The sequence below is a fragment of the Aplysia californica genome, unplaced genomic scaffold (assembly GCF_000002075.1).
Source record: "Aplysia californica isolate F4 #8 unplaced genomic scaffold, AplCal3.0 scaffold00035, whole genome shotgun sequence".
In the NCBI taxonomy this organism is placed as follows: domain Eukaryota; kingdom Metazoa; phylum Mollusca; class Gastropoda; order Aplysiida; family Aplysiidae; genus Aplysia; species Aplysia californica.
The window spans coordinates 1571069-1587085 of NW_004797305.1; the positions used below are offsets into that span (position 1 = coordinate 1571069).

General features: G+C 38.7%; 1 protein-coding gene across 3 annotated transcripts in view; it reads left to right on the top strand.

Moving 5' to 3' along the window:
• Positions 1 to 7751: 7751 nt before the first annotated feature.
• The window catches only part of LOC101849523 (formin-like protein), a 66596-nt gene continuing 58330 nt past the window's right edge, over positions 7752 to 16017 (top strand). For 2 of the 3 annotated variants that reach the window (XM_005091738.3, XM_005091739.3), the window contains exons 1-3: positions 7752 to 8103; positions 11891 to 11974; positions 14002 to 14088. In XM_005091738.3, coding sequence (XP_005091795.1) covers positions 7939 to 8103; positions 11891 to 11974; positions 14002 to 14088 — 336 coding nt within the window. In that variant the 5' untranslated portion in view covers positions 7752 to 7938. The remainder of the gene's footprint in view (positions 8104 to 11890; positions 11975 to 14001; positions 14089 to 16017) is intronic. The other variant, XM_005091740.3, reaches the window with a different exon arrangement.

Genomic DNA, 16017 nt, shown 5'->3' on the forward strand with positions numbered 1-16017 from the left:
CGCTCTAGCTCGCTCTCCCTCTTTCTTCCCCTTTCTATTTCCCCCTCTCTCTCCCTCTCTCTCTCTCTCCCTCTTCACCTTCACCGCAACATTCTTAATGACTCAGGTACCACTGTAAACAGTAATACTTTTTTGTCTTTGTTATCATATAATACAAATGTAATGTATGACCCTTCTTGTCTTTTTATGTTGTTACAGTTATCTTGGTAATTTATCATGCCGTTACTATGTCCTACGTCTTCTTAAATGATAAATAAACATATTAATTGTAGGAATCAATTGTTATCCCAAGGCCTGTATAGTAACAAAATGTATATTTTCTATTAATGTAATGTTAAAGAGTGTGCTTGTTGTTGTAAAAGGAAGACGAAACACAATTATTTGGTATTGAAAAACATGCGTTGGCATGCATACATTTATTTATTGATTTATTGTTGTTGTTTTTTGTTGTTGTTGTTGTTTTTTTGTTGGGTTTTTTTTTTTGGGGGGGGGAGGCTCGAGAGGAGAAACACGGTCAAGTTTGTGGGCATGCATGCCCTTCGTCTGCGAACGAGACCAAACGACAGTGAACGAGATAGAAAAAGAAACACATCTTTTAATACCCCCCCCCCCCTTTCTGCCACCCAACACACCCAGACACACCCAGACACACGCACACAAACACACACGCACATACACACACGCACATACACACACACACTCACTCACACAAACACACACAAATATATATATATATATATATATATATATATATATATATATATATATATATATATATATATATATATATAAATATAAGAGAGAGAGAGAGAGAGAGAGAGAGAGAGAGAGAGAGAGAGAGAGAGAGAGAGAGAGAGAGAGAGAGAGAGAGAGAGAGAGAGAAAACAGTGCTTGCCAACCTGAGAGAGATGCGGTTTTGGTCCTTTTGGTGGGTAGTGAACGGTGTTATTTTATACCCCAGTTGGTAACGCATAGGCAGATGGACGCTACGAAAATTTTAGTCTCTTAAAAGATTTTAAAAAGTAGGTGCTGGCTGTAAAAAGGTTGACAAGCGCTTGCCTAGACGCACTATTCAAAGACAAAAAGAGTGAGATCCTCAAAGTCAAATCATTTCGAAAGGCACCTGTTCGGTATCTTTGAAGACTTCGGATGGCGGGAGAAAATTCTCCCAGGTAGGAAGAGAAAATCTCTTTTTTCTCCAGTGCTCAAAACACCACCAACAGAACAGCCTTCAGTGTGTATGTCAATTTTGTAACCCCTCTCGCCTTAACGAGTGGAGACAGATGAGTGCTGTACATGAATTACAAAATACAATACAAAACCAACCCCCACCCCCACCCTCCACAAACAAACTAACAAACAAACCTGAATTATTTGCTTGCGAAACCAACAAGCTTTACTACGCAGATTATGAAAAACCATCACTGACCACTGGAGAGAGAGAGAGAGAGAGAGAGAGAGAGAGAGAGAGAGAGAGAGAGAGAGAAAGAGAGAGAGAGGGAGAGAGAGAGAGAGAGAGTCTTGCGGATCTAGCCAGCACATTGGTGGCTAAAGTTCAAATTCAAAAGAAATCAACATTTTCCATCCTAATCGGAGCACTTTCTTCTGAGTTCGCTGTTCTAACGCTTATACAGGGTGCCCACTACGGCTGGGATCGGCCGGGCCGATCGCCGGACACGATCGCCTAAAAAACAAACGTGTTTGTTTTCAGTTTCAGGCGATCGAGTCGTGCGATTGACCTGGTCCAGCCGTAGTGGGCACCCCGTATTACAAATTACCTGCTTTATCCGTGGCAGGGAGTTAAACTCCAGCTTACATCATCACTACCTCTACCAAAATTACTTCTACCACCACCAGCCATAGCAACAACAACAACAACAACAACAACAACAACTTTTGCAGCAGCAAAAACAACAGCGGCGACGACAACGACGACGACAACAATAATGACGACATCAATGTCAGTGAGTGGCAGCATGTCGTGTTAAGATCTGGTTTTTGTTTGTTTGTTTGTTGTTTTTTGGGGCAAAGAACTCGAGTCCAGAGCTAGAAGAACACGTCAGACACGACCAGTAGTTCATTGTGCAAGTTGCACTACACGTATACACTTCCTAGTCATCTGTCCTGTTACCTAAACCGGGGTCATGTAAAAATTCAGAGTCTGAACCGTTTTAAAACGTCGACGAAAGACCCAATAGAACATCTAATACAGGGCCAGGGCCTGAGCGGGATCTAAGATGCCACGTGGAAAGACGGAGATACTCGATTTAATATTATATATGTGTGTGTGGGGGGGGGGGGGGTGTAATTTCCCTTGAAAGATACTTTTTTCCGATCCGAGTTCTAGCCTTCGGCCTTTTCGAAGATGCATTTGTAGAGGGACCTGGCCGGCCTAGTGCAGCGATCAACTATAGAACCTGGGAACGGACATATAGAGATCGCAGTTAATGGAAGAGGGAGAGTCAAGGCCAGTCTCAATGTGGCCCGGGGAGGAATCTCAATGTGGCCCGGGGAGGAATAAGGCTATCAGATCAATGAAAATATTGGGGCCTATCCAACACCCGGGGTGACCAGGTTGGCACAACAGAATGCTGGACATCGATCATTTCCTCACATTATAGAGAGTGTCTGTCAGGGCCAGGACCAGTCCGGCTGAGCGGGACCTAGAATGCCACCTATGAAAAGACTTGCTGTAACTGCATTGTATTTTTAGAGCCTGCATTGACCTAATTAGCCACAGGTGCCATCATGAAAGAGCATATTATTATTTTTAACATGAAGACCAATACAACACAAATTACTCTGTGTGTGTGTGTGTGTGTTTGTGTGTGTGTGTGTGTGTGTGTGTGTGTGTGTGTGTGTGTGTGTGTGTGTGTGTGGAGAGAGAGAGAGAGAGAGAGAGAGAGAGAGAGAGAGGGGGGGGTGGAGGGAGGGAGGGGAGAGAGAGAGAGAGAGAGAGAGAGAGAGAGAGAGAGAGAGAGAGAGAGAGAGAGAGAGAGAGAGAGAGAGAGAGAGAGACGTAATACCTGTTATGGTGAAATAGGGTTGTAGTATGATTATAGATGTTTTTGATGCCTTTGACTAATTATAATCAGACATCGCCTCCCGTGACCAAGTTGCGGACGAGATAAAACGATTCCTGATATCATGCGGGCCAAAGCATGAGAAAATTGGCTGAAATCGGTTCAAATACAAGATCTCAAAAGTAAGACTAAATCTGAAGCCATGGCCAATTATTTTTTATATAGCAAGGTAATTTCATGAGATAAGATGTTAGATATGTATATTGCTTCCAGTTGGGTCATAAGCTATTGAAATTGATGTTAATTTTCAAGACAGGCAGTTTTGTTTGTATTAATAATTACTCACCGCGGGCCACATTCACTCTTAATTACTGGGTCCACTGGCGGGCCAGACAGTCTGAGTTTGCCCATGATTATAGTTTTTTATCAGATTATTATTGTGTGTTTTTTTAAAGATCAGTTAAAAAGGCTAGCTACTTCGACCCTGCGCGTGGGCCATCATAATTTGATGATAGGCCTTCATGTCCAATCTTCTTCAGGTGTCAGGTCTGGAGCAGACATTGGCGATTATGGTAACCCACTCCTTCCTGTTGTCTGTCTTCTTGTTCTGCGCGGTTTTTCTCTTTGTGGTGTTTGTTGCTATGTTGTTCAGGCCATCTCTGTGTATATTTGTCTTCCTCTGCTCTCTTTTCCGTCCATCTTTCCACACAGCCGCGGTTTCTCTAATCCATTTGATCTATTTATGTGGCTAAAGAATTTCATTGCCAATTTCTGATGGCGCTGATGTCATTCAAAACTTGCAATTTAGAGCACTCCTCTATGTGTTTCATGTCCATGAGATTCTGAGCATTCTCTTAAACACAACATTTCGGCGACTTCCAGTTTTTCCTGCTGAAAAGCCGGAGATATGCCTGCTCTAACAACATCCATATATTTTTAAAAAATTCAAATATAAGCCTACATTTACGGACTACGCCCCCCCCCCCCTCCCATCCACACGCATACACATGGGCTAATCGCCTAAAATTTGGACTTTATGGGCATAACATTTTATATTTCAACCAAACACTTTGAAAAATGTATCCCGTAGGCCTACATCATTTACACATACAGTTTTGGTAGAGCTGGAGCAAGAGCTTGTTTTGGTCTATTTGGAAATGAAAATAATAGTTAAACCTGTGTGCTGCGGGTTTAAATATGTTTGGAACAAAGCAATGCTATTCAAAACATAAAAACAACAGACGAAAAGAAAAAGAAAATGGGAAAACACCTTGTCATTTTTTTTTACTGATTGTTCACAAATCAGTTCAAATCATCTCTCTAAGAAAATTTGTTTTTCTCATATAGTGGCTGAAACTATATATATATATGGGGCCTATTTATTTTCCTAATTCGAGGAAAACTTTGTTTAAAGCAATTAATCTGACAGTGGTCACAAGGCATATTGTTTGTTCATTCATAACACAAAAAGCACCAAATGAATGGAAACGGAGCAGAGAAAAGTTGAGAGAAAGAGAAAACCAGGAAATCTTTAAAATAAAGGGAACTAAGACTTGATAATGAACTTTGTAACCACTCCTCTGAGTCAGTCGGCCAATAAAACTGATGTATAGTCATCAATTAATACCCTATAATTAGGACTGTAAGCTTGCAACATTTCACACAACCATAAACAAACTCCTTTTAATTAAGTAGCCTCACATACAAGCAGCAAAACCATAAGCACGCTGGATCATGACATAAACGCTTTTAAGTAAAATTCTTGAAATAGCCACTAGTTTCTATATCATACGCAATTCATAGATCCAGTCGAAATTGCTATTTGGAAGAAATTGAACACTTTATCGACTTTCCCGTTCAAGACAACAAAGGGTATAACAAAGGGTATGAAAACCGACAACGCATTACTGCGGGGTTTCTACGGGGCATTTGCCCATTTCTAGTGCTCTGCAAAATGGTTGTGGTTGCTCTTTTTTAAAGAAAAAAAAGAGGATATTTTCGTCAAAACCCCGAGTAACAATACTTGGGCTGCCACCTCGCGCATACGCTATCGAGTCTTAGACTCGCCCCTTTCGTAGAGTGGTTTTTACTTTTCATAAAAGAATCATGCGCTTTGCCGTCATAATAATGTTGTTATAGACCCAGCGATATACGCAGATTTTTAAGGCGTTTCAAATGTCTTAATTATCGTTACTTGACATCTTAATCGTTACAGTGTTAAAATTGCATGATGAAATCATTCATAGGCCTACTTTCCATGAAAGTAAGTCGCCGCATGCCTAGAAGTAGTCGAATGTCAGATTTCCTGGGAATCACTGCCCTCTGCCTTTTAGAACAAACGAACAATCAAACAAACAAACAAACAAACAAACAAACAAACAGGCAACAAAGATACAACAAAACAACAACAACCCCCCCTCCCAAGAAAATAACAACCCTTCACAGCGATTTCGAGGGGTTTCTAGCAGAATGATTTTAAATCAGCATATTACATGTAAATTTAAATCTATGCAATGGAGAAAATGCATAGACGTGGATATTTATGTTCAATCGCCAAAGATCAGGAGGCTAAGCAATAAACAAGTTATAACCGTGTCCTTATATTTATATATCCCCCCCCCCCCCCCCCCAATAGACCCCCCTCTTCGTGGGGGGGGGGGGGGGGGGGGGGTTAGTACTCTTCGAATAGGAAAAGAAAAAGAGGAAGCTAACGGTTCAAGGGGTGACCCCGAAAAGAGACATATTATTACTTTACTATGTTTCTTACTCTTTCTATTTATTGCTTTTATTGTTTTTATTGTTTTACTTTATTACATTTATTAACTTTTCTTTTCTCCTCTCTCCATCGACAACCTTTCTTTGACCTGGAGTTGGGACGGGTTTTGGTGGAGTGGAAAGCAGAGGTTCATTGTCAGCACTGTACTGGGTGTGACTTTACGTAGGGAATACCCAGCTACATACATGTATTAAGCATGCACTTATCGGGAGCCCTATGACTGCGGAGAAGGTGCAGAGACCATTTGCGTCTTGCTTGTTGACAACATTAACCCTCTGGGATCTGCCATGCCTTCCCCTGCCCCCATCTCTCGGATGAGAGGACTTGGTTGCTCTGGGAAGGGGGGGGGGGGGGGAATCTAGCTTCCAATTTGTATTATTACTACTATTAGAATTATTATTATTATATTATAATTTTTGTATTTCAGCAACACACAGCAACTATGCTCTTAATAGCGTCTTTCTCTTCTTTATCTCCTCAAACAACTCCCCAATATAATACAACAGACACCAACATACCCATTCATTTTTCTTACAATCTCTCTGTGATGGAGTTGGGTTTTTTGTTTGTGGCATTGCACCTACAGCCACTGCTTTATCTCCTACCCCGGGATGGAAGGAAAATCACAGAACCACCAGTTTTAGATGCTATTCACAAATGATAGAATCCCATACGAGCTGAGACGCCGCCTCGGTAATCAAGGTCTCCCACAGGTCTTAGTGGACAACCAAGCTGGCCTGGTGGATGGTTATTGGAAGGAAAAGAATATAAAAAAGCAGAGAAAACAACATATTTATATATATAGCCTAGATTAAATCACTATAGTAATTGATTATATTCCCGGATCTACAATGAAAAAAAAATTAATGCGCTTTTGAAACGTCTCTTTAAAATAAAAATAGTGATAAATAAATAGTGTATCGTTATTAAAGGTCATATTTTCCTTAGAGTGAAAAGGATACAGACACATTTCTAACGGAAATCTTAAGATGAAATACATGACAGTAGTCTCCGCTGGATGCTACTTTTTCTTACCAAGAAAAATTGAAACACTATTCTAGCATATATGGTTTTATTGGATATTTCAATCCCAGGCTAGGTTCGACAACTTTCAAATTTTCAATACCTTAACAATGATGTTGATAGAAAGTTAGTTTTGGTGTATGTGCCAACAGATATTCTTGTTCACTATTTTTTATCAACTATGGGGAGTAACTTTAGCAAAGTAAATAGATCAGATTTTTACAATGTTTTTGTAGTTGTAGCCTCCCTTATCTCCTTCCAACTCGAGGTTCAATGTTTGACGTCATCGACTTTTCACCCTTCCTTGGTGGGTATTTTGCCCAAACGGATACTATGTTTTTATTTTGCACTGCTCTCAAGAAGACACAGCCTTTTGAAATAGAGTCCAAGTAAACTGTGGTTGATTTAAAAAGGAAAACAGAAATCAAAGCTGAAAATTCAAAGGCATGATCTTCTGAAATCTTTCACGGACCTATAAATTTGTAGAAGTTTCAAAATTAAATAGACTGGAACATTAGGAGATGGGGAGGAAAGGAAACGGGAAATAGATGGGGAGCAAAAATAGATTGGAGAGGGGGTGGGGGATGATAAAGCTAAGAAAAGAGAATGAAGTGGAATTTCATTAGAAAAAAAGGTAAAATAAATAGGCCTAAAAGTAACCACTACAACAACAAAAAACGCCCATCCTATAATTTCTTTAGCTTAGAACCCAAAACAAAAACTGTGACAGTAAGATGAAAAAGATTGGTACAGTTTCACATTCAAGTAGCAGAGAGTCTGTTAGATCTAAAAGTTTGAAACATATTGCAGTCCAAGTACATGCATACAGTTGTCACAAGACTTTAAGATTACAAGATAATTGCTAACTGTGATTTTTCCGTAAACCGGTAATACCTTTAGTCTCACTTCTTTTCCGATGAGGAAATAAACTCGTACCTGGTCCTGGCCAGTCCACTCCTTCGACTCATTCTCATTTCCGCTTCACAGCAGTGTAAATTTAGTGCTGGGGAAAAGGATGGCCAGGCGCCGCAAAACTTACCACTTGCCTCGATAATGTAAAGTTTCGACGTTTGTTGTTAGTGTATCAACGTTATCAAGTGAGGAGAACCATCATAAATGTACATGATGGGAAATTCCGACAGCCGCAACCTCGACCATGGGCACAACCGTTACGATGGTCGAGGAACTGGGCTCGAGTTGCAGCGAAAACCATCCGTTCCAGTGCCCCGTTTACCAATGCCAGATGGAGTAGAACTGGAAAGGAGATTCACAAAAGTCTTGGTTAGTGATTTCTTTGTTTTCTGGTTACAGCCGATTACAAGAGCAGTTAAAAATATGTCTGGTATGTAGATTGTGTCCTGACGGTTTGACAATCAATAAGAGACCAGACTTATTAATTCCCTCTAACTTCCACTGTCTTTTTATCGAAATCTTGATCTCCAGTGAGAGAGGTTCTCTCTAGAGTTCTACCGACTGCACTGTTATTATATTCTACGTTCCATTGTGAATTTTTTCTTGCATTATCAAGTTCTTTTGTTGACACTTCGATTCTCGTACTTGCGCTTTGATTGATCTGGTTCTGTTGTCACTGCAACTAAATCTAGATTCTAGTTCTAGATCTAGATCTAGATCTTGATATAGATCTAGATCTAGATCTAGATCTAGATATCTAGAATCTAGATATCTCGGCGATTTTGTAGTTTCGTTCGTTAAAGTTAAAGGCTTGCCCCCCTGACCTAATAAAAATATGGAGGTGGGGGGGTTCAGGGGGGCATGCCCCTCTGAATTTCATCCTAATTTGATGTTTTGCAGTTAGGTTGCATCCCTGCTCTTTGTGTAGCCTAATTCAATAGTATTTGGTCTTCAAGACTTCTGGATTTCTTCTCTGGATGTAAAAAAATGGATCGTGGACTTTAACGAACGGAACTACAAGATCACCGATATCTCTTCTCTAGTGTGGGGGGTATCATTTTCAAGGGGAAAGTGGCTATTCTCACCCGCCTGGAAGTTCTCGCAAGATCAACTCCTCCCCTCTTCTCTCTCTCTGTCTCTTTCTGAATACTGTCTATCGGTGTGGACGATCAAATTGACCAAAACAAAGTTAAAAAATGATGTTAAAACACAAAAGTAAATTAATTTGGTTGTCTACAAAGATGCTACGGCTATTTAACTTTTCGAATCGAGCCGAACTACGCGGGTCGCCATTTTGACACTTTGTTTTGCCCGCAAATTCTCGCGCTACTCCTCTCTCTCTTTCTCTCTCTCTCTCCACTGCCCACAGACAAAATTGTACACTTTTAGTAGGCTACAGTTGTAATGGAATGTTTGTTCACGGCACAGAATTCTACAATTTTTCTGTTATCACAGTGTAGAATTCTGTGGTTTAAGGTGAACGCAAAATTTGGTGAACGCGCACCGGGTGAGAATAGCTACAAGACTCGCCTGCACTATTCTCACTCCGGGTGAGAATAGAGGTGGCCTTTCAAGGGACATTCCTGAGCCTCAGGGTGGCTCCCTCAAAGAAAAATTGTAACTTGACACACCCTCTTCATGTCATACTTCATGATACCTGACTGATGCTCATGTCAATGTCATGACATAGTCATTGATCGTGAGGAAAGACTGCTAGTATCACCCACTTACTTTTCAGCTAAGTAATAAAGCAGGGTCTTATATCATAAAAAAATTAGTTTGATTGATTGTTGGAAACATTAGACCATTGCTATTAGTTTAGCTACTTTCGAGTGTTGAATGATGTTGGGATGTTATTTTTGTTTATTGTTCAAATTATGATTGGTCTTTCTATTTTCTTAGATGCTCTAGAGATCTTGATTGTTGATGGTCATGCTTAACCCTTTACTTTAGACATGTCAGTTTGACATGGACTCACTATCTTTAAAAGGGTGTAGAAGATGTTTTAGTTGTTACGAATACAGCTTCTTTGTCTTTTACTCACTCTACTCTCATGTTATGTGAGACATCATGGTGAAATCAGGCGCTTGTCAATCAAAATAATGAAGTTAAAGAAACGGGCAATTCTCTGGCTGTTATGCAATTTAAAAAAACAATTTTTTTTTGTTCATTTAAAAACACATTTTGGTTTGAATTTTACTGGAGAACGTTGTTAAACAGCGCAAAAAATGTAAATTTTCAGTTTCCAAAGGCTCTTAAGCCCTGGAAGTCACTAAACTCTGACTGCCATTTTCTCGCTAATTTTACCTTTGAAATCAAGTGACCCCCAACTCCTTCAAAAATATCTTAGACTTACTTTTCAAGATAGATGGATATTTTTTATTACATGATGAAGCTACAGCAAGTACCTAGCACACCTCTGTGATTGGACCAAGTATAGATGACGTATTTCTGCCATCTATTTTTGTCGTCTCCCGGGGTTTCCCTCCCCAGTAATTGTTGACTAGATCTCGCTGTGTTTGTTTTAAAAAAATTAATTTTTGTTATCTTTTATAGAATCTCAGCAATTCTTGTTCCATAAATTTACCTTCTCGTTAAAGTTGTACACACACACACACACAAAAGCGCACGCGCACTCACAGCCCACAAGCTGTTGGCTATGAAACCTAGTGATGTAGCCCATCATGTGCTTAGGGGAAAAGCGGGCGCATCTCGGTGAGATCTAGTAAACTGGTGAGGGAAGCCCCGGAAGATTTCAAAAATAGATGGCAGAAATATGTCATATATATATATATATATTTGGGCCAATCACAGAGGAGTGCTAGGTTCTGGCTGTGGCTTCATTTTTTTTAAAAACCAAAAGCAAGGCAAGTCATGAAAAGGCATAATAAAATTATTAAGATGATTCCAATAACTCTTTGCCAAAAAATTTATGAGCGCCTGACCCCAACACATGGTCACACATGACGTTTTTAGTCTCTTTCTATCTCTGGTCTCTTTTTTATTCTGTCTTTCCTTCTCTCTCTCTTTGTGTCTGTGTCTTGTCTTGTCTGCCCCCCCCCCCCCCCCTCCATGCCCCAGTAAGTGCTTACAAATTTTACTTATCATTTTGGTGAAGCAGTTTTTCAAAAAAATTCTTGAGACAAGTGTTTCTACCAATTATTTTTTGAGGTGACAATAAATGGAATTTCTTAACAAGTCAACCTCATATTATATACTTCAAATCATGAAAAAGATAAAAATACCTTCTTTACTTTTCATAATTTTCTAATTAAGCAGAATGCCACAAATGCCATTAATTTGTTAAACTTCTTTAAAAAGTTTTAAGCTAAATTGTTTAGCTAAATCAAGATGTTGGAAAATTTGTCAAGATTAGTTTTAACTTAAATATGAATATATTGAAAATGAGAGGTCATTGGAAGCAATAAATAACAAAAGTAAAAGTGTCATGAAAAATGTCTTACTCTTTAGGAAATTGTTTTAGAAGTCTCTGTTTTCTAACTGATGTGTTGCTCTTTTTCTCTCATGATCACTAAAGTAAAATCATTTGTTTTTTGTCTTTTGGTACTGTGGACCACTTTTGTTTGTATTCATGGTGCCATTTAATTGAGTACACTCAGTCAAGACTGCTACCGGTAGCTTTTTTTTTTCGTGGTTGGCTTAGATTTTCTACATTTCTACTCACTTGTAGTTTGTAAGTCTTCTTTGTGTTCATTGAAATACTGTACTGTTTATTGGATTTAGACAGTCAACTGTGCTACGTGAACTTTGCTCATGGCCCATGTTGGAGGATTTATAACTGAAAATTGAAAATCATCTGGAACTGAGAATTGATTCAGACAAAGCAAAAGTGCCGCTTAGTGACTGGACACTAACCATTTTTCTGTGTGGTAAAAACAACTTAAAACTTGATGTTTTGTATTAAAATTTGACTCAGTTCAGTACCGTTAACAAGAAGGTCATCTTCCTGTTCATGTTAGCATAGAAATAAACAAAAACTGTTGTCAGCTCTTCTTCAGGTTTTCAAGTTTGCCTTTCTATGTTAAGATTTTCTATGCTTTCTGTTCATATCTGGTCATTTTCTGACTTTTCTTTTCTGTGATGCTTTTGGAATCCTCTTGAATGACAGTAACATGTATTTTCCTCTTACTTTCAGACTTCTATGGATTTGCCCCCAGACAAAGCAAAAGTTTTGAAAGGATATGATGATGAAAGAAAATGGGACCTCATTTGTGATCAGGTAAAAATTTAGCGTTCTAAGCCTAATATGTCACATGGTTGTTAATACTCTTTATGTCATAAAAGACCTTTTTATGTGAAATAATTCTCATAAAAACAAATTGAAGTTAAAACAATTCGTGATAGCCTATACTATACTCCTATAGATGATCTTAATAGTACAGTTAGTAAAATAAATGTTCAGTACTTTTCTGTTGTGTGTTTGTGGCATTTTTATTCTACAGTTTCATGGTTGATCAAAGTTCTAATTTATTATTCCTCTCTATTTACTTCTCATTTTCCTATCAGATTATCAGCCTTGGCCTTGGCTGTCCCTGCCTTGAATTTGCTTTGTAGGCCTAAGTATAAAGTTCAGTGGAAATATGCTGCAATTCAATGTTGTACACATTCATTTGAAGTAATTTGAATTCTATGCACAAACACAACAAAGAACTTGTCAACATGTGTTTTGCAGAGGTTATCTTAAATCTTTAGAAGAGAATGTTGCTTAACGGACTTATTTTTTCCATCTGTGTAGGTTAAGACTATATAAGCATCAGTATCAAATTGGGTGAACATTACATATACTTGGAGACTGTTTCTTCAATTTTTTTCTTCTTTCTGACCCCTTTGTTGATTATAATGGTGCTAAGCGTTCACATGAAAAATTTTCATCTGACCGCCTTTCTTTCTCATGAGTGAAGCTCTGGATGAATACGGATGATTTCAGCCCTCGTGGATTACTCAGTACTTAAATGCAAAGCTCTCAGCATGTATGCCAGTTTTCCCATAATTTATTCTGCTGTCGCCAAAAAGGAAATAAATATTACTGGTTATTTCTACCATCATTCGTGATTCTTGCATAATGTTTGAATTGTGGACTGGAAAATGGCAACAGGTGTTAATCATAGTGCAACATTTTACTGCTTGCTGCTTCTGTGTATGAATATTGTTTGTTTGATAACGACTTGTTTGGGAACTGGTCCTGATCCACTTCCCTTTTGGAAGTGGAGTTTATTGAATATTTTGCTATTTCTATTAGATCTAAGTAGGAATGTAAAATATAAATTTTGCTATAAAAACCTTAATATTTGATTATGGACTATTTGTGACAGTATTATTAATCCTCTTTGAGCCGTACCAGCCTAAACCAGCCTTCCCGTCTTGTTGCCATACCGGCTTTTACCGGCCTGACACTCCCGTCTTTGGTATGGGCTTAGAAATATCATGAACATTCCCCTCCAAATTGAGATACTGATGCTCTAGGTCTTTGTATAAATTTCAATTGGAATACATCACTTTGATCAAAAGCAAAGGCAATTTATTTGGTACATCCCCTGAAACTCTGAAAAACACTGAAATAATTCGATTTTGGGAAGCCATCGACTGGTGGCCGTTTTGGTTAATAATTCAAAGATTGATTTTGTAAATTAATCAGTGCCCAAGTAATAAGAGGAGATGAATTAAATTTCCATTGTTTAATTTAGTATTCATCCCTAACCTGTCTGAACTAACCCCTTCTTTCATTACACTTTTTCCATTTCACTCATCTTCTTTTATTCTCCTGTTTTCTTTTCTACTTCACCCCCCCCCCCCCCCCCACCACATTCTTCTGATCACCCCTTTTTCTCCTCACTTATTTCTTCTGCATCCATCTAGTTCATTCACAGTTGTTGTTTATAGGTCTCTGTGACCCTTCTCTCTTCCCCGCTCTCTTTCTATTCCACTTTATTCCATTTGCAAAGTCTTGTTCCAAAAAATAGAGACAATTGAGATTCTTTGACCACATAATTAGATCAAACAGACCAATGAAACTGCTGCTGTGTGATTAGATGGAGGGAAAGAAGAGCAGAGGAAGACAAAGAACAACTTACACTCAGATATGGCCTTTTTACAACTTTGCAACAAATAACACAGTGAGAAAAACTGAGCTGATTAATTCCTGTTCTTGACCTTACAGTTGATGTGATGAAGTCTTGTTCTGCTGTATGTAGCACTCGTACGATCTATAAAAGGCTTCCTTTTCATCTCAACTGTTTTTATTTCCAGGAGCGTGTACATGCCAAAGATCCTCCTCATGTCTATCTGGATAAACTTAAAACCTATCTGGACCCTAAGGCTACCAGGAGCTCACGGGTAAGCTTAAATCATTGCATGTACTTGTGCTTCTGTTGTGTGCTCTGTGGCAAACAGCCTATAGATATTTGTTTCTTTGTACTAAACACAAGCGGTTATTACTTTGTTCTTTGTTCTGAGTTTGTTTCTCTTTTCCTTTCGTCTGTGAGTAATGCACAGATTATTATGAAATTCCAAGTTTGAATGCTGTGTTGAGAGGACTGCAGTCATGCCATTCATAGTATTTACACAAGATATAATGTCCTGGATATTTGTGAAGGTTACTGTATGCTGCTTTTCTCTTTTCTAATGTTCAAATTGTGTAGAACATTTGTTTAATATGTTACTACGTTTCTTTTTCAAGCACCTGTAAAGTCATTTTTTCTTTCAGAACGCTGAATATTCTTGTGATGTAATCTTTAGAAATTGGTAATATTTTGAAGTGATTATGTTAATGTTTTAAAACTTTGTTTTGTTTTTATTTTTTAAATTTGTAAATTTAAAAAAAAATTTTTTTTTGGGGGGGGGGGGGGTGTTAGAATTAAACCCCAACAAATTTGATGCTGTTAATGTAATGTCATACTGTTTGTTCCCTATTATGTGAATTTTTTTCTGCTGTCAGTACAGTATAAAATGTTGAGAAGTTTTGTCATGTGAGGCCACAATAAGCCCACCTTCACTTCTTTTTCAACTATTTCTGTTGATTTTTTATAAATAGGACTACAACCTGTTTTAGGTATCTCACTTCAAGCTGCTATACTTTTGAAAAAATATTATTATGACAGACAAGAGTAATCTGTTTGCTGTACCATAATTGCCACCAACAAAAATCAAATCACTCTGCATAGCTGGTCTTTTTCCATCTTTCCTACCCTTTTTGTCATTTCTGTCTATCACGTTGCTTCTCGCCCCCCCTCCCCCTGTATGAACTTTGTTTATGTGCACTCCAACGATCTAACAAGATCAACAATTTTTCCAAATTTTACCTGCATTTTAGGAGAAATAACTCAACAAGTTGAGTGTACATGGAAAGCAGATCTTCTCTGCCCACTCATAGTTCTAGAGGCTCTCTAGCACAAGGGCAGTATTGTGTAGGAGAAAATTCCTTATCGTGCAGCAAATGCTAAAATGGGAAAAATAATTACTGCTTGTTTGATATTGCTGTGTCTGTAATCCGTTATGTTCCCCACTCTGAAGGTGAAGCCTTTGCTAGAGTTAAGAAGCGGAACGACTCCTCCACCATTTTCAGTCACATGCATGATGCTATTTTTGAAAATCAAGTCAGGTGTAGGCATTTTTTTCGCTCTTGAAATAGACATGAACTGAGAGTAAGACTGTGTCAGAGATTTTTTTGCGATACGATTAAGAAGTTTATGGGGGGTACATCGGATATTTATATTGCTTTAAGGTGGCTTTGAAGAACTTCATCAGGAGAGGGAGAGAAGATAATGGTTGTCCTTTGTATTGCATTTGAAGATGGATAGAAAGTTGTCCATCATTGCATTACACGCTGTAAGAAGCTTTGTGGAAAGTCCCGGCAGGTATACGCCTGTTGTTAGGGCTAGGATGGATGAGAGTAGCAAGTGGAATCATATCAGGGTGTGGCGCGTTTTATGTAGGCGCGTCCCTACCTTCAGTGTCTCTTTTATTACTTCATTTATGCTGGCTGTGTTCCATGTGTTTTGTTTTTGTTTTGACTCCACTGCAGTGCTGCTTTCTCATGGGCATATTATTATATTCTGTTTGTGTGTTTGTGCTATATTCTCAGCGTGGCACTCTGTTGCCATAATTATGTCGATGTAAATAATTAATACCATCTCACGCTGGCGCTTAAACACGCATAATTTCGCATTTAAAGACGGTAAAATGGAAATTTGTCGGGCATGAATGGAGAGAGAGAGAGAGAGAGCGAGAGAGAGAGAGAGAGAGAGAGAGGGAGAGGGAGAGAGA